Source organism: Gossypium raimondii, chromosome 12, assembly GCF_025698545.1.
Source record: "Gossypium raimondii isolate GPD5lz chromosome 12, ASM2569854v1, whole genome shotgun sequence".
Taxonomy (NCBI): domain Eukaryota; kingdom Viridiplantae; phylum Streptophyta; class Magnoliopsida; order Malvales; family Malvaceae; genus Gossypium; species Gossypium raimondii.
In genome coordinates this window covers 55,146,098-55,166,912 of record NC_068576.1, presented here as the reverse complement: position 1 = coordinate 55,166,912, position 20,815 = coordinate 55,146,098, and the positions used below count along the sequence as shown (strand labels likewise).

Below are 20,815 nucleotides of genomic sequence, written 5' to 3'. Positions count from 1 at the left end.
TTTGTAGTGCTTTTTATAGATATTTTTGAAGCAAAATGAATGCTAAACAATTAACTTTTGAAGGAAATTTTTGGCTTTTTAAATGTATTTTTCTCCAAATGAAAAAATTAAAATTTTAAACTTTTCTCTCCTAAAAGTACTTTTGATAGCTTAATTACGTTTTCATCTTTCCAACATATGGTACTTTCCCTCCTCGGTTAATTGTTTAAAAATATTTAATATTTATTTTTCATCATATATTAAAATATCAATAACAAATTATAATAAATTATTTTCTATATTCTTATTAAAATATCATAATATCAACTAATTTAAACAGTATTTAAATGCTTATTTGTTATTTTATAACAAGATATTTAAAATGGACATTTTATTTCTCAAAAAGCACTTATTGACAGCAATATTAAACATTTAAATCTTAAACTAAACTTTTCAAAAATACTTATTAAAATCACTTTTATAAAACATGTTTTAAAAACAATTCTAAAAACAATACTAAACTAGCTATAAGCTAAACAGCTTAACACAAAGCTTAGTGTGATCCCTTTACATGAATTTAATAATTAATTAAAATTGCTCACATTTGAAATTTAATTCTATTATTTTTAGATATTAAAAATAATTTTAATTTCTAGCACTATTATTTTTAATTAATTTTAGATTTATTAAAACCTCATTTTACGTTGATAAAATGGATTCTCAACTAACCATATTAATATATTGCATAAATGTTAAATTTATGAAATTCCATAAACTTAATTTTTGATATATGCGAAGTTATTTGATCGTGATGATTTTTTTTGTTTTACTTTTAGTTGTAATTATTAAAAATTTAATGTAGAATTTATCTGATCAAAATTTAAGTAAAATTCAATAACAATTAAATTAAATTTACCAACGAATGAAATAAATCAGGACAAACATGAAAACACCACAAAATTTCAGGACTAATTTGAAAAAAAAACTGATGGCCAGAGAAAAACGATAAAAAATAAAAACTGAAAAATGTATTCCTGAAGAGACAAAACTACCCTCATCGAACTGATTATGATCGAGGATAGTTCCGTAAAGTCTGAAGATTATATGGACGTTTTTTGGCCATCAACAGCATAAGTAGAAGCGAAGATCCACACTTTCTTTTGAGTTGGCAATTAGCACTGTCCGTTTGACGCAAAAAAAACACAAAGACAGTGAGGGGCGTAAGCTAAAGCCTTTTCTCCCTTTTCATCGTAAATTCTCTTTCTCTAGTTTTTCCTTCTTCTTTTTTAAGAACATAGTTGAAGCCTTTTGGACTCTTTATTTTTATAGTTTTAACTGGGCTTTACTTTTTTTATACGCTTTTATAGCTTTCTTTTTTGGGTGCTTCAGATCTAATCGGCGGTGGGGTTTTGAAATTTTTGGTGTTTTTCTTTGGTTGGCAGCGTTGAAGGAATGGCTTCAGATCCTAAAGTGCACATTTTCGAGGAGGTTGCCAACCACAACAAAACCAAAGATTGTTGGCTGATTATTTCTGGGAAGGTCAGATCTTGTTCTTTCTTTTATTCTATTAATGTTTCTGGCCTTTCTCTGCTGGATTGTTTTAGTTCCTTTGCTTTTATTTAAAAATCATGCTTATTTTGTTTGATTATGGATGATTTGTGAGTTTAGTTCATCTTTCAATTGCAAGTTTCATCTATGTTACTTGGAAGGCGGATTCTACGAGGAATGAAAATTGGAATGTGAAACGTTTTTTTTTAACTTAAATGTATTATTTTTGTGTTTATATGAATACATAATTCTAAATATATAAAATTTGTAAGTTTGTGAATTATTTGTTTTGCTCAATAATTTTATACTAATAAACTATAAGCTAGCGGGAGGATTCCCTGTTCTGGAACATGCGTACCAGTTCGAAAATGTCTGTATTTTTCATAATGACTATTCTCAAGTTTTTCTTTTCATAATTAGGAGGATATATGACATGAAGAAAAAGAGTTTGGATTTTTCCTTCTAATGGAGAGAGAGAGAATTAAAGAGCTATTTATTATATTCATTTTCATGGTAGTTGAAATTTGACTTTTTGCAAGTATTTGGATACTATTAATTAATCTTTTAGTTATATATATAAGTGTGTGTGTGTGTGTTTTGCAACAGTTTATGCCATTTATGTGGTTGCTTTTGTCTGATAGATTGAAGTTTTTTCAATTGGCAGAACTCATATTATCTCTAATTAGTTAAAAGGGTAATGATGGGATCTAATCACATAAATATGCAAATGAACCATTCCAGTAGTTCCATCATCTGCTCTCATCCAACATTACTTATGTGAAAAAAAGGAGTAGAGTGCTACCTGTAATTGAATACGGGGAATGAAAATTTTGATTTCTGGTGTTTGTAGGTCAAATTTTCGTTATATATCAAACGTTTCTCCTTTGATGTTTAGTAGTCCATTGAAGTCAAGAACAAGGTATTTGAAGTTAAACTATTGTTTAAGATTGAGATTTCTCTTGATCCAGGTTTATGATGTAACTCCGTTCATGGATGATCATCCTGGAGGTGATGAAGTTTTGCTGTCAGCTACTGGTAAGTTTTTACAATCGATTTTGTATTTGGTGCTTTAAGTAACTAACCTTGAATTCGGTAGTTTGATCATGTTATTTGTCCCCTAATTTTTTCAGGGAAGGATGCCACCGATGATTTTGAAGATGTGGGTCACAGTGATTCAGCAAGAGAAATGATGGAAAAATACTATATTGGTGAGATTGATCCAAAAACTGTCCCGGCAAAGCGCACTTACATTCCACCACAGCAAACGCCTTACAATCCCGATAAGACCCCTGAGTTTGTCATCAAGATCCTACAATTTCTTGTTCCCCTCTTGATACTGGGCTTGGCTATTGCGGTACGTCACTATACCAAGAAAGAGTAGCTTATTACTATACAGGACTTTACCTGTTACGAGGGAAGAATCAGTGTGTCTCATCTGTTAGTTGAAATAGCACAGTCATATCTTTTGTTTAATTTCCTTTTAGCATTTGTGTGTCGAACTAAATACCTGTTGATGATATGCTCCATTGTCAAAAGACAATATATTTGAGCATATTTGAGCCCCCATTTAAGTTAGCAGGGAAACCAGACAATGTTTAATATTGTTGGAATTTAAAAGCAGGAGCATGTTTTTATAATTCTGTGTCCTCTTCCTTTTATACTTGTCAAATGACATTGTGATCCATTGCAATTTAGCAAAACCTATTTATCATGTTAACATTTCCAGCATAAGTCCCTAGTCTTCACCCTGATCTAGATCCCATAGACGGGCAAGCCCTCTCTATGTAAGAGCAAAAAGGGCTAATGGCGTTGCAGGGGCCGACATGATGGATCTCTTATTATGTCTCTTGCAAAATGGTACATTGACTGGAATTATGGGCTCTGATTATCATAGTGTCATTTGTAGCATGGAAGGTATCATGCACATGAGCATTTCTTCCTATTATGTATACTAAACCATGGAGCAATGGGATGCTAATTTATAGACTAATAGGCAATTTTCACCATTGCCACTGGCTACTTGGCTTTGGCTTTAGAGTAAGAAGTAACAAAATGGCTAAATACTCGTAATGGAATCCTTTTTTATAGCATGTAAAAGCCAAACCTTTCTAAATTGACATTTAAGGGTCAAATCAACGGTCAAATACTCAAGTAAGAGTTTTCCAAATATAGTATAATTTTTCCTCTTCAAAGTTCTGACTTGTTTTATTCTAAGTACATTACATTCACTTAATTTTTACTTCGATCCCTTTTTTTTAATTTAATTTGTCATTTTGGCATTAATTCTAAAAATTCAATAAATTTAGTTTTAACATTTACACATTTACACAAGTTTGAGTAATTTTGTTAATTTATGTAAATTTGGAGGGACAAATTTATTATTATACCAATTAAAATCATGTAAACATTAGGGTAAACTACACATATGGTTACTTAACTTTCAAAAATTTTCATTTTAGCCACCTGGATTTTTTATATCATTTAGGTACCCACATTATATAATTTGATCATTTTGGTCACTCTATTAAAATTGTAAACCGAAATCTGACATGGAATTATTTCTAAATTTTTTATTTTCCACATGATTTAAATAAAATAAAAATTATCATCTTAGTACCAAACTTTTAATATAAATGAAGTTTAATCCTACCTAAAAAAGAGTTTAACCCTACAAATTGGGGACAAGAGGCAACACCCCCCTCCTCTGTTATTTTCTTCATCTTCGAAGTGAACAGTATTAATGGGAGGTTTGACTGTGTATTGGATGAAACCACAAAATTATGAATGAAACCCCAAAAGATAAAATCAGAATAACCAATTCTCTTAGCCCAAACTCTCCACACTTATTTGCTGGTTCAATCACTTAGGCTATCACCTAAAACCAACATGGTGAAAGCTTGTGAGTTCCCACACGACACAAATTGCTAGAGATTAGGGGCATACAACAAGCATTGCTTAAAGTTATAAGATAGAAGTTGTGCTTAATTTGTCAAGTAAAGGACCACCGAAATGCAGAAGATGCAAAAAAGTGAATTTTAGGTATAATAAATTTCTAGGGATTAAAAAAATCATTCAACTTCCAGTTTCAAAAAAGCTGCACTACAGTTATGTCCTTAGATCAACGGTACTGAAGGAAGCAGAACAAAAACGATTCAGCTACAGATTTTCCACAAACCCCTTTCCTTTTTTTTCAATTTTAGGGTTAACCTCATCCTTTTAGAAAAGGATTAAACCTCATTTATATTAAAAGATTAGGGACTAAAATGTTAATTTTTTATTTTACCTAAAGTAAGTGGAAAAAAAATTTAAAAATACTTCCGAATGACCAAAATGATTATTTTCAAAATGCAAACTTTGATATTTTCAAAATGATTATTTTTAAAAGTGATGACTAAAATGCAAACTATTTTTCAAAATTAATAGTAATTAAATTGCTTTGATTATTTTCAAAAGGACAAATTTGCTCTGAGAATTCTTTTTAACCTTTTTACCGCAAACTAATTTGAATAAGTGAAAAACTCTAGAAGAGTTCTGTAAAATTTTGACCATTATCTGAACGCAACCTTATTCCCTCTAATTTAAGCATTTAGACTAAACTAAATAGTAAAAAACAGAGACAACATTTCAAGCGGTGCCTATAATTATCATGGTAAGACTACTTTTAACAACTCAAGCCGCAGATGATGCAACCATGAAATACGTTTTATTGAACATAGCATGTTTTCATCATGAGAAAAAGAAGAAAATGGTTGCTAGTCGATAACTATAGTGGAGACGAACTCCGGTAGCACAATCACTGCTCAGACCAGTGAACTCCAATTTAACACACTCAAAGTAAGTCTCGAGTAACAACTCAGATAAGCTATAGGCTTAAAAACTTATAGCTTGGAAGCTGCATCTTTGTCCAAAAACCAAACAAGCTCCCCTTCTGGTGAAACCATCTGAACAGGCAGTGGAGCGGAATTTTGACTATTTCCCAATGCGGAATGCACCGGACCAGCTTTACCAGCACCACAGATCACAAGTGCAATGTGAGCAGATGAGTTGATAACTGGGAAAGTAAAGGTGATTCTCTCCGGGGGCGGTTTTGGTGAGTCCTTAATGAAGGTAACCCACTTTTCGTTCTCCTTCACCAGAGGATGGCCAGGAAAGAGGGAAGCCACGTGTCCATCCGGTCCCATTCCGAGAAGCATGAGATCAAACTTAGGAAACCCAGTGGCTGTTGAGACACTAAGCACGTTGCTCTTCACCAAGTGCTTGAGACAAGTCTCGTAATCATCGGCTGCACCTTCAGCAGACAGTGCATCATTGATGGCGTATACATTACCAGGGAGAATCGGTACCTGTAGGTGAGAAAATAACATGTTTTAAGTACTTTTAACTTGTTACCTAGGGAAAAATGGTATACTAACATCATCTTAGAACCAGAATTGGCAGAGAACTTGGCTAAGAAAAAAGGAGATAAAAATTTAACAATTTCATATTAACTATTCAAAGACCAAGACCCTTTCTTGTATCTTTTGGATGATTCGAATGCATTAAACAGGCAAACCTGCCACAAAGAAAAGCACAAAGCAACAGCACCTTGCAGGGTGAAAGTAGCAGGGTGAAAGTAGTAGGAGTCAAATTGCATTTTACCCCTTTACTAAAAAAATAAGCAAATTAATCGTATTTGTCATTAAAGAGCAAACAGATCTTTCTGCTATGCAGTACATGTACCTCAACAAGACCATTTTTAATGGTAGAAATGAATGGAACTTTAATAGAAAGAACAGTTTGCTGGACTAATTTCCCCATCTTTTTAGTAGAGGAGGCAAAATGCTATCTGATTTACATGGTACTTTTACCCAACTTGCACAAAGTAGAAACATCTATGATCTATCTTCTCAGACCCTAACCTTTCTCATGCCCACCACATTAGCATATCAATTTAGTCACAAATAACCCAGAACAGACTATAATTTCTGTGAGAAAATAACAAAGTGGAATCACTATGTTCTTTAATTATACCTTCGATAGGAACCCATCAAAAGCTAGCTTATAGTTACTGTCATCATGATCCTTAGGAACAACCCTTTCATCCACCCAGAAAACATGCCATGTTGACCAATCAATCGCATCAACATATGGGGGTTCCACTAGTTTCCTGAAAGTTCAATTAATTTGAGAAAAAAACAAGTAGAAATAGAAATGAGATGGTGAAAGTAACTAAGAAAATGAAAGGTAGCTTAAGACCTGAGAGACTTGATGAGGGAGCCGCCAGACAAAACCACGGTGAAACTGCCTTTCTCTTTGGAGAACTTAGCGGCTAGATCGGCGGTGTATTTAGCGAGCGAAACCGAAAGATTCTCCTCGGAATCAAAAACTTCGACTTTCCCTTTCCCTTTCTCCATGGCGGTCCCGGCCATCGACGCCTTGGCTCTCCAATAAAACTTCCCGGACCCCGAAACGGCTCTAGTCCCAGTCGAAAAAGTGAGGGTCTTCTGAGTAAGGGGCGGCGAGAATAATGAAGGATGGAAAGGAAGACGAGGGGATTTTCGTAACGACGGCGATGATAATAGGAGAGTGCGAAATGGAGTGGAGAATTGAAGGGGTGAAGATGCCATTCTGTGATGTGCCCTTTTAACTTATAATTGACTGTTTGACAAAGAGCGAGCTTGGACCTGACTGATTGATTAAAGTGGGGTTTAGTTTCGGTCTTGTCGAGGTTTCGGGCAGGAGTTCTTCGGTGAAATGATGAAGTGGCATTACTAATGTGGGGGAGGGTTTAAATTATTTGGTCAATATTTGTATCATGGTTCAAATATATATTTTCTTATAAGAATTTCAGTTACCAATTTAATCGATTTAATTAAAAATTATTAAAATTTAATTAATTAAACTTTTAGTTATATCGATATTTCAATTAATTTTAATTTAAATAATTAATTCAATTCGATTCATGCATCATTAATTATTTTCAATAATAAATTCTTTAATTTAAAAAATAAAAATAAAAGAGTGATTGATAATATCAATTTAGAATGACTTTACCAATTACGACGATAAATATGGATTTGTTGACACATTGCATATATGCCTAAGTATTTACTTTATGGATCCATTGTACATATGCCTCTTGGAATAAAGATTTGCATATATGTCCCTTGGAATAAAGGAAAATCTTTTAGAATATAAATATTTTCATTATAGATTTTGATTATATTTGTTCTTTTAGAATTACATATAGGCCATAACTCCTTCTCAATCCATACATAAGAAGAAGATACACGTCAGCACACTCGAACTTACGTGTTTCTATATTGACAATAATATTTATGTCAATCGAGCTAAAACTCAATCAACTAAATAATTCATTATTGTAATTGTATTACATGTACAAGTCCTTTGGAATAGTTAAGATTTTGTTTTATGCTAATTAAATTGTAATATCACTGTTTTTAATTAAGTATTTTAGATTTTCCTTTTAAATCAGTTGGATTAAGAAAAATAAAATCAAGTTAATTTCATCTTATATCTCTAAATTATAGCACATATTTGTATTTTCAATTAATTTAAAATTTTAAAACATTATAAATTACAAAATATTTTAATTTAGTTCTTAAAGCTATAGAAATTTGGAGCATATTTAAAACATATAATTTAAATTAGATTTTGTTGCACCCACAATTTAGGTAGAAATTGTATATAACAAATTAAAAAAAGGGTATAAGAATAAAAATGTTTCTGGTTAAAATGATAAAGTTAAAGATGAAAAAAAACACAGTGTTTTGAGTTTGAATCTCATTTTGTGAAGTATTTTTTCTAGATTTTAAATAAAATATAAAATTACCCTTGCAATAATGTCTATTGATTATTAAAAATGAAGGGCATTTGGTAAATTCATTACTAAGTAAGTGACTCGATCGAATGTGATACCAACTTAGTAAAACTCTTAAAGATCTATTTGGATGGCATATAGTAATTGAATGAAAGCGTAATTATTTTCCTAATAATTACATTCTCTTGTAATTGCAAAGAGTCATAATTCCTTTAGGGTGTTTGGTGACAAATTGTAATTCTCTATGTCATATTTAGTAGTTTAGATTGTAATTACACAATTACATAATTTAAAATTTTAAAATATTAATTATTAAATAAAATTTATTAGCATGACAAAAGAAATTCTAAACAAGTAACAACATTTAAAATCAAATTATCATATATATTATGTTAGTCCAAAAAATTAGTTTATAATATTATCATTACTACTGGAAATAACAAGAAAAATAAACATCATATACAAATTTATCTAATTGTTCTAGTGTTTCATATTTGTTGGCACTATCATCAAATGTCGATCATTGGTCGAGTTTATCACCATCATCATTTGAATATGTATTATCAAGATCTTCAATATATCTTTCTTTCAAATACTTTTTGAAAAGTAGATCATCTTAAATCCACCTATGAATGAAGCTATGAAGTTTGCAACATACTAATTTGATCCAACATTATTTTTTTTTTTAAGTTAAATTAAGGCTGTGCTATTAATATGAGAATTTTTTTTTTCAGAACAACAAATGCCCTCTCAACCACATTTTGAAGTTTTGATTATCTCAAATTAAAGAGTTTGCTAGCCATATCCGGTGCTTGTATCTAACTCTATTATCTCAAATGGTATCATATCTCACGATATGATTCAAAAAAACCTTTTGTACTTATATAATTAACGTCTACCATATAATATTTGGGTTCACGATGCAAATAGTTTGTAACTTTAATCATAAAATTTATATAAATTTATTTTGGAGAAAGAATTATATAGGTTCTAACTTTTTCATAATATGTAAGTTAAGTAAAATTTATAATATAAAATTATAATATATAACATTTATAAAACAAAAAAGTTTCTATAAGGTGTCAAATAGCTTTTCTAACACTATTTATAAATAATATAATTTTTCATAGTTTTAAAATTTTATTATTTTTACAAATAAGTTATGATAAAAAAATTTATAACACTTGTTTTTACGAATAAACATATATTTTTAATATATAACGTAGGCACATAAATAAGTTGTGTACATACTTCTTGGCCATAACTTTTCATAAATAAATATATTAAAACACTTTTAAAACATAAAAATATTTTTATAATAAATTTTACGGTCATAACTTTAAAAAATGATTTTTAACAGTAAAATAGATGAAATTTTTAAAAAATGATCAATTTACTATTTGATCTAATGTATAGGAACTAATTTGACAATTATTTTAGTGGAGAGAACAAAATACAATCTAACTTCTAATATAAAGACATTCATGATACTTTTTATCTCATATCTAATTATGTAAGTAGATATATGCATTTACGACTTTTAAAAAAATAATGATGTATGCATTAAATATGTATAAATTTTATCTCATATCTAATTAATTATGACGATCGACATGAATTTTAAAGAAAAATTTTATTTATTTTTTTCACAACCAAACACTATTTGCAGAGCATTTTCAGAAAAAATTACAAAATAAAATAATTTCATAAAACTTTTATTTTTTCCGCCATCTATAAGCTTAATAGTTATTTTTATCAACCTTCATCCTCCACTCACTACTTAGTCGTGAAATTGAGATAAACTCATCCTAAACAGCTCATTCACCATTGCTAAACTCGTGTCCACCCTCACCACTAAGTTAACCCCTAACATCGTCAATTTTTTTAAAAAATAAACCATAATCATACCCTAAACAAAACCCAAATCATTAAGTCAAAGACAAATGTTTAAAATGTATAAAACTCAAATCAACAAGAAAGTGACCCGTTAACAAAAATAGGTAAACAAATTTACCAAATTTCCTAAAAATATTACAATAGCACTAATCAATAAAAGCTATAATTTTTTTTTTTGTAATACATATTTGATTAGAAAGTCCTCCGTGGAAAATACTATGGTGGATACATTCACCCATTAGTTGAGTAAAAGAGTGTAAACTTGTTCTATGTTTGATAACTAAAAATTTTCACTCAATTCCTCCGATTCTTTCGAGGCATTGAACTTACAAAGAAAAAAAAATAGATATCAATGGCGATAATGAATATGGGTCGAGTTTTTGAACACAAGGTCTAGATTCACAAAGTTTTTTGTCAGCATCAAAGAAAATCATTAGGGAGAGAGAGAGAGAAGGGGAGAAAGGGCTTTATTCCGATGTTAAAACGAGAACCAAAAGAAATTTCACCGACAACAAGATGGTGAGTAGCGACCATTAGGTTTAGAAAAGAGAGGATTCTTCATTTTGAGAAGAAATTTGAAAATAAAGAAAAAATGTAATAAAAATTATTTTTATTAATTAAGTTCCACGTCATGATTTTTTTAAAATTCTATGGAAAATTGAATATTTAAAAACAATTTAAATCAACTTAAATTGCTACGTCATCAGTTCCGTTAGTTTTTAACAGTCAATATTAGTCAAAAGATCTATTTAATTAATTTTCTCAGTTTAAGGACTCAATTAAATGTAAAAAGGTCGGAAGGGCTTAATTTATTTTTTTTGAAAAAGTTTAAAATTTTTTTATAACATTAAACCTTTTTAAATATACTCTATTATAAATTAACCTAATAAAACCGGATATTGCTATTCCTATATCTGTAACTGGCTTGCCAAACGACGGGAAATTGAAACTATAAACTTGTAACCAAACAACATCTAAAACCCTAAATCCCTAATAAACCCATCTATTTAAATGCCAATAAACGAATAAGAAATTTTGGATCAAAGAGAGAAACATAAGCGGCATAAGAGTTTTAAGGAAAATGCAGATCTTCGTGAAAACCCTAACTGGGAAGACCATAACCCTAGAGGTTGAATCCAGCGACACTATCGACAATGTTAAGGCTAAGATCCAGGACAAGGAAGGTACACGCTTCTCTTTTTCTTCCGTTTTTTTTTTATTGTTCATGTTTTAGGAATGGAATCAGATGGCTTACATTATCCTTTGTAAAATCTTGCTAGGTATCCCGCCGGACCAGCAGAGGTTGATCTTCGCCGGAAAGCAGCTTGAGGATGGTCGTACACTTGCCGACTACAATATCCAGAAAGGTAAGTAGTACTGAACATAAAATCTGTTTGATTCTCTAGAAAATTCGTCGCAATTTTGGACATAGAATGTTACAATTTGTTTTTAATTTATATTTATACGACCTGATCTGCGAATCAAAGCTGTAAACATGCTTAATTATTGTTTTCTCACCGAGGAAATGCGAGTCGATGGCAAGCATCTAATACTATAGGAATTGTTAGAACCTATTTTAGCTCTCTGTTACCAGAAATCCTAATCTCCTTAGTGATTTTTGAATCCTTACCTATGTTCCGAATTATGGAACACTAGGGATCCAATTCTGTAAAACTAAGGTTCCATTAAGCAATATTTTATCATAAAATTATTGAGTAAAACAAATAGTTCATGAACTTCTAAATTATCGAGAAAAAGTTTTAGGTTTCAATAAATTGAATTTTGTTCATACTAAAAGAACCGATGAAGACTACCCTGGCAAATTGCGATTTAGTTTTCATTCCTCGTATTGAACCAATCCATGTTTCCCATCACATTGTTTCAGCTAGCTCCCCTATGTATGATAAGAAGAAATAGAATTCATGTTATCCCTGAATCTTTTTTTTCTTCTTTCTTTACTGAATCTAGGAGAAGCTCCCTGTTGTTTGATTGAATGCCTGAACATTTTTGTTCTTTTTATCTGAATGTTTGTTCGGAATTGTGTAGAATCAACATTGCATCTGGTTCTGAGGCTTCGTGGTGGCATTATCGAGCCATCTTTGATGGCATTGGCTAGGAAATACAACCAGGACAAGATGATCTGCCGCAAGTATGTCTGCATTTTCCTCATTTGCTTATTTATATGAAGGCTCCTTCTAGATACCTTAGTTTGAAATTTGTTTGTAATGAATTGTTCTTCGAGCACTATCAATTTATTTTTTCATATGCATCTGGTTATATATTCTCTTTCTTCTACAACTTCATATTGTTGATTCTTGACATAAGCATCTTTTGCCCATATTTTTTAAAGTATACAACATTGTTTATTGTGCCCCAAATCATGTTACACCCTTGGTTAAATCGCTTTCCTTTCCTACTGCTTTAGAAAGCGGGCTTACACATTAGAACTGAAATCTTTCTATTCTCTATGTCCGTACTGAAAGCCATACCATTGATATCTTTTGTTGTAGGTGCTATGCTCGTCTACACCCCCGTGCTGTGAACTGCAGGAAAAAGAAGTGTGGGCATAGCAATCAGGTAAACAATATACGCTAATCCTGTTGTTCTGTTAAATATGCGAAGCCCATAAGGCCGTAACTCTTTAAGATTTTATCCAGTAACCCTAATCTGTCGTCATGCTAAATTTTCTTTTAGTGCGTCGAGTTGACACTATTTCTTCTTTTTGTTGACAGCTGAGGCCAAAGAAGAAGATCAAGTAGATTGGATATCTTGATGGAGTTTTAAAGTCATTCAATTTCAGATGTTCTGTTTGGAATTTGAATGGTGTAGTGCTAATAACAGATCTTAATTACCTTCTAAGTTGGCTTTGATTTCTTTAAGCTTGAACCTCTCCTTGTTTTATGTCATTAATTTTGAATTTTATGATATGATATTGGAGTTCTCTATTTATGGTTAATTGTCGTTGCGTTTTGCCTAGTAGTAGGGCTGAGAAAAAAAAACCTTGAACCCAAAAATTGGTTCGAATTAATGCCATTTAGATAGGGTTCTTTTCTAAGTTAAGAAATTGCGGTTAACCGAATCAATTTTTATTTTTATTTAATTTATAACTTGTTTAATTTTTTATGATTAAAAATAATTACTTTATATTTTATATAGTAAAAATAATTTAAAATGTTGTATAATTATTTTTTAAAAATATTATGCAAAGAGTTGTTGAATTTTTTATTTGATTGAAAATTAAATTTTTTGTAAAAGTATTTATGAAAAAATATTAAAATTTTATCAAATAATGCTTCAACTCATGAAGCAAAGCTTCTAATATGGTAAACTGAGGATCAAATAAATTTGAATTATTCAATCAAAACAAATTGAATTTGGCCCGACCGGGATTGAAAGCTTTTTTCAGTCCGAATTATGCCCATGTTATTATTGGAGAACATGCTAAATTCTTTCATGAACAATATTTTCGTCAAACGTTATTACATCGACTTAAGAAAATTACTTTCATTTTCCGTCGTTGGTGTATTTTTTTCTTAAATCATAAATTTATTATTGGAGGATACTTCTTCAAGATATTTAAATGGAACCTATGATAAATTTAATTCCCTTATGAAATTCAAAAGAAAATTAATTATTAGCACTGGAATAATAAAAAAGTAAAATAAACAAGAAGGAATATGTATAGTTTAATTAAGGTTGGTCTCTAATTCCTAGTCCTTTTCATCCACTAAATGGAACCTATGATAATTTTAATTCACTTATGCAATTAAAAAAAGCAAAGTATTCATAAAAAAAAAGTAAAAGTAAAATGTAAAATGTAAAGTTGCAATAAGTAAGGTTGGACTCTAATTCATAAAAAAAAAAAGTAAAAGTAAAATGTAAAATGTAAAATGTAAAGTTGCAATAAGTAAGGTTGGACTCTAACTCCTGGTCTTTTGCATTACACCGAAAAGCCTCAAGCCCGTTAAGAACTTGGATTTTAAGCCCAATAAAATAAAAACTTAAAAAAGTGACAGCTGTGGGATTTGAACCCACGCCCTTTCGGACCAGAGCCTAAATCTGGCGCCTTAGACCACTCGGCCAAACTGTCACAGCTTGACTATGAAGCCATATAAAATATATTTATAATAAGAAAATCAGTAAAGGATTATTGATATAATTGTAAGGATATTTTAATTTGTGATACTTTTCTATAATCTTCAAACAAAAAAAATTAAAAAATGTTATTTGGGGATCAAACATAAGACCAATAAATTCATATAATAAATTATTTACCACTATACTAATAATCATTTGCTAATATAATTTTTAATGATCATAGGTGTGATAAAATCTATCACATATTAATAATGATTAATTGAGTTAATTCATTTTGGTCACTCCAGTTAAAAACTCTAACAGAAATTTGATATGACATTTTTTTGTTACGTGGACTAGTCATTGGATGTTTCATGGCACAATTACCATTGAATACCGCATTAAACTTGAAAGGACTAAAATATAATTTACCCAATACTAATTATTAACCAAAATAAAATATTGTACGATCCGTTTAAATTTTTAAAACCGAATGCAGAGAATCTCAGATCTCGTTCCTCTATTTTCCTTCTCGGTGTCTCAGCAGCTGCTGCTTGGTTTTGTTGCATATACAATTTGTATTTTGGCCATTGTGAGTTCGAGGATGAATTACTTTGTTTTTGCTACATATAAAGGCAATGGTGGATAAAAGGATCCTATATTCAAGAGAACAGATTTCAAGTTGTAAAACTTCAGCAAAACGAAGTAGCAAGATTTTAGTTTTGTTCCCTTCAAGGAATGGATGGAATATAAAATCAATATTATATTCTGCATATGATTTTCTTAGTCAGAATGGGCATAAAATTATTGCAGTAAAACTTTTGGTGCTGTGAATTATGATAATAATCTTCAATTTTGAATGGTATAAATGTAGCATCTGTGTTAGGGGTGTGTCGGTCTCTAATGCAGAGGTACTGAATATTTTGGGTTTATTAATGTTTGAAGTAAAAGGTTTTTGTGTCTAATCTGATTTTCAATCTGTTAATGACGATTGTGTACTTTCTTGAATGATACCATTCTACTCCGTTTCTCTATGGTGCGAACGGCTGAGCAGAGCGGGGAAGCTGTGGCTGAGTCGACCCGGGAGGAGACAGCATAGGACGGTGTTCAGTCGGCAACGACTAGGGTGGGTCGGAACCCAAACCCCAGAAAATAATAAAATGTTTTATTTTGGTTAATAATTAGTACAAGCTAAATTATATTTAAGTCCTTTGAACTTTAAAGTTTAAACTGGTATGCAATGCTAAATTGTGCCATGTAGCATTTAATGTTTGGTCCATGTGTCAAAAAATGTCATATCACTAAAATAAATAAACTACGTAACATAGATGTTTAAATTGTAAACTTTTTATTTTTGGTGCCTAAAATGAGAATTTTATAGTTGAGTAACTATTTATGTAGTTTACTCATTTCTTAATGATATTGGCATGACAACTTGGCAGTGTATCCATATCTTATGTTGACATGACCAGGGGTGAAGGCAAAACAATTTAGGAGAGGCTAAAATTAAAATTTAATTTTTACGATAGTAAAAATATAATTTTACCATTTGCATACTTTATATATTTAAATTTTTAAATGGCCTAAATGAAAAAAAAATTATTTTAGGGCGCCGGGCCCCGGCTAGCCCACGACTGCGCCCCTAGACATAACATTATTTGCCATATGTGTTACGTCAACAAATAATTTAAAATTTATAAAATATTTAAAAATTAATAATAAATTTAAAAAGTAAAAAAAAACATATATTTTTTTAGAAAAGCATAAAGTCCACATTGATTATCATATTTAAAAATTTAAAGTTTTAGTTAATATTTTATTAAAAATAAGAATTTGATGGTCAAAATTGACTATTTTGGAAAAGTTGATGACCAAATTTAAAAAATAATAAAATGACCAAGCAAAATATATAAATAATAAAACTAAATTTCAGATTATACGAAACGAATAAATAAGAACAGTGTACAATTAATTATTAATGGAGGAAAACTGAGTGTTGCCCTTTCAATTCGAGACATGAAATTGAGTAATAATTACACACTTTAATTCTGCCATTTCCAAAATATTGTCCCACGATACGGATGGATTAATTTAAGATTCGGCAATTATCACATAAATCATGTCAACCAATTTTTAAAAATATTAATTATGGTTTCAGCAGTGTGTTTTGTCTTAAGTTAAAGCAACCACACAACTTTTGTAAACCTGTTTGTTATTATTATTATTATTATTATTATTATTAAATTTGATTTTAATTTAATTAAAATTTGTTTGGTTTCAGTTTATAATTAAAAATTCAAATTATTTAAAACAAATCAATACTTTATTTTCACAATATAAACATATAAAGGACAAATCTTAAAATTATACATTAACTTAGATTTAGTGTGTAATTTAATACATAAATTTTGATTTAATGGAATTATACACACTCAAAAGAGTTAAATGCATCAATTTATTTTTATATAATTATTTCTTTATACAATAATACATATAAACATAAAATGATGATATATCAATAACGTTGTTAATAATTTGTAAGATTGTTCATGCATAAAATAACATAGAGATCCACAAATCGTAATTTCACATGGTAGGACTCGAATATAGGTATTCAAATATTCAAAACTTCCGTCTTAGCTAATGATATCGAGATCTTATTGCAGAATATATTGTTTTAAATAAGTGAAAAAGTAACATAGTATATAAAATTACAGTAGTTATCTGAATTTACAAAATAGACAAATTGAAGAAATTCGAATGCATGGAATTCAATTTTGGTTGGTTTAATGATTTATGATATTATTTTGGAGAGGAAAATAAAATTGAACGTTGAACATCGATGTTATCGTAAACTTAATTTGATTTATATTTTTTTTAAGCCACAACGTTACAGTTGAATTATTTTTCAAAACAAATAGAAACATCAAACCAAGCTTTTCTTGCCGTCAAATGAAAAAGCCGTAATGTGCTTTGATATCTCTTCCTTGGACGTGTGAGAATAAGACAAATTTTTAAAAAAAAAAAGAGAAAAAAAATCAGAAGGCAAAATCATCAAAAAGTCATTTAGATACCCTAAATCCTTACAGGGGAAGCTGAGAAAATCAACAGACAAATAGATACGTTGAGGACCTAGAAGTTAGATTTTTTATTTTAAAATTGAAATAAAGTTATAAAATTTGAGAAAGAAGTTTAAAAATTTATTACCTAATTTTTTATTTTGTTTCATTTAATCAAAGATTAAAAGAAATGCTAAATTGAATCTTACAGCAAAGGAAAGAGGTAAGGCTGTAGACCTATCTATGGGTTGGACCACTCGGAAAGTGGGAGAGTTTTGAGAAAAAATAAAACCCGAGTCTCAGCCTTCTCAGGTAAGTCTTTTTTTGGGTTTGGGCCGAGCTTGGCACGGTTTGAATTTGCAAAAATTAAAATAATCTACTGTTTTTCTCATTATTTTGTTGTCATTTCACTATTATGTTGATACTATTTTGTTGTTATTGTTTGAATATTATCTAACTCTTATTTTATAAAAACTCGACCCATAGATTGATCTGCCTAACCCCTTGAATATGCATAAACTAAATTCAAAATTAAGTCGGGTTTTAAACCAAAATCAAGCTCTCCTAATAATTTTACTTATTTACAAAATTCGAATTTAATACTTTACTTAAAAAATATTTAACTCTTTAATATTTGCCTCAATAACCATTAGTTTCATATTTACCATTTCACAACATTATTTTAGCATTTACATTAGGAAGGAAAACCTTAAAAAAGAGGGTGACAAAAGCCCTTAATTACGCCTCACTTTGCTCTTCCTTTGTCATAAAGCCAAAGCCAACCGAGAGTCCCACACACAAGCTCTTTTCCTCTCTTCAAGATATGCATACATACAATACATGCATTAATATTCTTGCAATTAACAAAATAATAATATTTTAAATATTTATGGACAAATAAACTTTTTAATCTAACGTGTGATTGGACATATAATTATAATACAAACTAATTTAGAATTTTCATCCATTTATATAGGATTATATATGTGAAATTTTAATTGTAGTTCAAAATAATAATTTTTAATTTTTAATAGTAAATTAAAATTTATTATAATTTTGAGATTTATCTCAAATTTATATTATATTATCCGTTAATTTAGTTTGTGAAATTAAAAAAAAAAAATCATAAGCACACTCATTTCTGCCTATGATTAAGATGGGATAAGAACCAAGCATAGTCCAATCCCAGAAAAAAAGGTGGTCCATTTCTAGTAATTAATAAAATGGAAACTTCAAGGTCTAATAAAATAAGTTTCCTTTTTAATGTGATTAACATGACTCCTGCATTTAATTTGGATTGTCACAAGTCTCATGTAAAACGCTATCTACGAGACATGTTCATCGGCTCGTTTAAAACATTTCAATGTATAATTTGGCTTTTCCCTTTAATCATTTTCTTTCTTATTTTGTTGGTTAAATTATAGTTTTATCCCTTTACTATTTTAAAATTGGAGATTTAATCTTTATATTTAAATTTGGTATAATCTTTATATTTAATCATCGTACTTTTCATAAAATTTGGTATAATTTTAATCTTTATATTTAAAGTGCTGACATGGGATTGTTAATCGGTTTGCAATTTTTTCCTTCAAACAACTTAATTCATTAAAATATTTCAATGTCAACTAAATTTCTAATGGTAATTTTAAAAAATTCACATAAACATTTAATAAAATATGTTGGTGATCGACCGTATAAAATATAAATAACTAGATAATAAATGTGAAGAAGAACAAACACAAATATTTTACGTGGAAAATCCTTAAAGAGGGAAAAACCACAAGCAAATAAGACTTCTACTTTTTACTAAATGAGTAAACAAACGAGAGTACAATATGAATAAAATAAACCTAAATGTACAACTTATACATTATCCAAAACCCCAAATATAAAGCTTAAAATCCCAAAGAGCAAATTGGTAAACAAAACCATAAATCTCATAGGACATTCACAAAATGGGTACAAAATATTGTTCATAACTACCATGAAACTCTCACAAAAACTCATATGCGACTACATATTGTCGCCTCCAAAGAAAAACCATTTTCTGATTGGCATATCAAAATAGGGATAGAAGGCCCCTTTAAATAGGCCAAGATTAGATGTCTAATCATACTAAAATATTCCTAAAATAATCAGAGTCTAAATGGGAGAAGAAGTCCTGCTTGAAGTCTAAAACGTGGTTGCCAAATAGGAGAGTACATCATGTCGCCACAACGTCCCATTAGCCTCGTCACGAAGTGCCGGTGCTCCTCATCCTGATGTCGGGCATGTTTTGGCCATTCTTCAGTTGCTAGTCAATTCTTGTCTAAGGTGCCTACAACATGTCCAATAAATGCAAGGCACACCCCACAAAATAGTTAACAATTTTTACAAATTGGACTAACTAATAATATTTAAAAAATGAACATTGAATTAAACTATTGATATTAGCTGATAAGGCCTTGGCTTGAGGTCCAAGTTTAGGCGCTAAAAACATTGATATCTTAGATTTGAGTTCCACCATATGCAAATACTCGGGTACTTCCTAAAATTTATTTTGATTTATTTGTTGAGTTAATTATTCAATTTAATATTGATACTGATGGATTCTATTAGAATTATTGTAATTTAAAAAATACATAGATATTAAACCTGGTAACACAATAGAGGGACCAAAATCATAAATTTTACATATTCTAATGAGGCCACTACCATGATAAAAGGAAAGTAGGAAACTAAATTAAATCTGGTGTAAATGTTTTTTTTTTTACTTTATCATGAATCAATGATCTGTCACCAGCTTTAATTTGTCTGGCAATAAAGAAATCCTCATTGGGGGCAGCATATTCTTATCTGGAAACATGGAGATGAAAAAAGAGAGAGCAAAAGTTTGAAAAGAAATTTGAAATTTGCATATAAAAAAGAAGATAGCCGAACTAGTAGTAATTGGAAATACTGTTTCTATTGTCCAATGATTGCATGACATTTGGCAACTACAACATTTGCACTTGACTTTTCCATTTTAGTGGTTCATAAAATTTATTTTTTTATTCATTCTAACCTCAAATGAGAAAATCTCGATCAATTTTTTTTAACGTTTAACATTTTGTAAATTTAATTTTTAATTAGAATTTTGTTCAGCCTTTTAAAAAACTCAAAATTAACCTTGAAAAGAGTCAAATTGATGTGTATTTTAATAAAATATTGATTAAAATATTAAATTTTAAGATGACAACTTATATAACAATTAATAATTATTTCATACTTTTTTATTTTTATGAACCTTTTATTATTATTTTCATTGTTACATATTTATTTATTTTGTTGTGACATATAAGACAAATAGTATCATACAAATATCATTAATAATTAATGTTTAATTAAATATTTGTATTAAATAAAAATAATGTAATTTTAAAAATTAATGACCAAATTTATGTAATTTTTTCTGACA

The 20,815-nt window shown here is 29.7% G+C and overlaps 3 protein-coding genes and 1 non-coding gene across 5 annotated transcripts; 2 read left to right on the top strand and 2 right to left on the bottom strand.

The window, feature by feature from the left end:
* The first annotated feature begins 1,070 nt into the window (after positions 1-1,070).
* Positions 1,071-3,164, top strand: LOC105765418 (cytochrome b5). Of its 2 annotated transcripts, none has more exons than XM_012584497.2 (4): positions 1,071-1,229; positions 1,422-1,518; positions 2,496-2,562; positions 2,658-3,164. In XM_012584497.2, exons 2-4 carry the CDS (start codon positions 1,432-1,434, stop codon positions 2,906-2,908), a joined length of 405 nt encoding a protein of 134 aa, XP_012439951.1. In that variant the 5' UTR covers positions 1,071-1,229; positions 1,422-1,431; the 3' UTR covers positions 2,909-3,164. The 2 variants fall into 2 exon arrangements, with proteins under 2 accessions (XP_012439951.1, XP_012439952.1); XM_012584498.2 differs by having other exon boundaries at positions 1,110-1,229; positions 1,369-1,518.
* A 2,044-nt stretch (positions 3,165-5,208) lies between these two features.
* On the bottom strand, positions 5,209-7,198 carry LOC105765417 (probable 6-phosphogluconolactonase 4, chloroplastic). The gene is made up of 3 exons (XM_012584496.2): positions 6,763-7,198; positions 6,538-6,673; positions 5,209-5,870 (listed from the first exon to the last, which is right to left on the bottom strand). The coding sequence occupies exons 1-3, from the start codon at positions 7,131-7,133 to the stop codon at positions 5,406-5,408; spliced, it is 972 nt and encodes a 323-aa protein (XP_012439950.1). The 5' UTR covers positions 7,134-7,198; the 3' UTR covers positions 5,209-5,405.
* A 4,060-nt stretch (positions 7,199-11,258) lies between these two features.
* LOC105765420 (ubiquitin-60S ribosomal protein L40) lies at positions 11,259-13,199 on the top strand. The gene is made up of 5 exons (XM_012584500.2): positions 11,259-11,427; positions 11,524-11,610; positions 12,290-12,392; positions 12,754-12,820; positions 12,976-13,199. Exons 1-5 carry the CDS (start codon positions 11,325-11,327, stop codon positions 13,000-13,002), a joined length of 387 nt encoding a protein of 128 aa, XP_012439954.1. The 5' UTR covers positions 11,259-11,324; the 3' UTR covers positions 13,003-13,199.
* A 1,054-nt stretch (positions 13,200-14,253) lies between these two features.
* TRNAL-UAG (transfer RNA leucine (anticodon UAG)) lies at positions 14,254-14,333 on the bottom strand. Its single transcript has one exon. It is a non-coding gene; the product is annotated as a tRNA-Leu (tRNA).
* Between the last annotated feature and the right edge of the window lie 6,482 nt (positions 14,334-20,815).

Excerpts from the sequence above, each read along its gene's own strand:
- LOC105765420 (XM_012584500.2), top strand. The coding sequence starts at position 11,325 with ATGCAGATCTTCGTGAAAACCCTAACTGGGAAGACCATAACCCTAGAG. Across the intron at positions 11,428-11,523 it reads TAAGATCCAGGACAAGGAAG|GTATCCCGCCGGACCAGCAG; the intron begins GTACACGCTTCT and ends AAATCTTGCTAG. Across the intron at positions 12,821-12,975 it reads AGTGTGGGCATAGCAATCAG|CTGAGGCCAAAGAAGAAGAT; the intron begins GTAAACAATATA and ends TTTTGTTGACAG.
- LOC105765418 (XM_012584497.2), top strand. The coding sequence starts at position 1,432 with ATGGCTTCAGATCCTAAAGTGCACATTTTCGAGGAGGTTGCCAACCAC. Across the intron at positions 1,519-2,495 it reads GGCTGATTATTTCTGGGAAG|GTTTATGATGTAACTCCGTT; the intron begins GTCAGATCTTGT and ends CTCTTGATCCAG. Across the intron at positions 2,563-2,657 it reads AGTTTTGCTGTCAGCTACTG|GGAAGGATGCCACCGATGAT; the intron begins GTAAGTTTTTAC and ends TAATTTTTTCAG.
- LOC105765417 (XM_012584496.2), bottom strand. The coding sequence starts at position 7,133 with ATGGCATCTTCACCCCTTCAATTCTCCACTCCATTTCGCACTCTCCTA. Across the intron at positions 6,674-6,762 it reads TCCCTCATCAAGTCTCTCAG|GAAACTAGTGGAACCCCCAT; the intron begins GTCTTAAGCTAC and ends TTGAACTTTCAG. Across the intron at positions 5,871-6,537 it reads TTGATGGGTTCCTATCGAAG|GTACCGATTCTCCCTGGTAA; the intron begins GTATAATTAAAG and ends TCTCACCTACAG.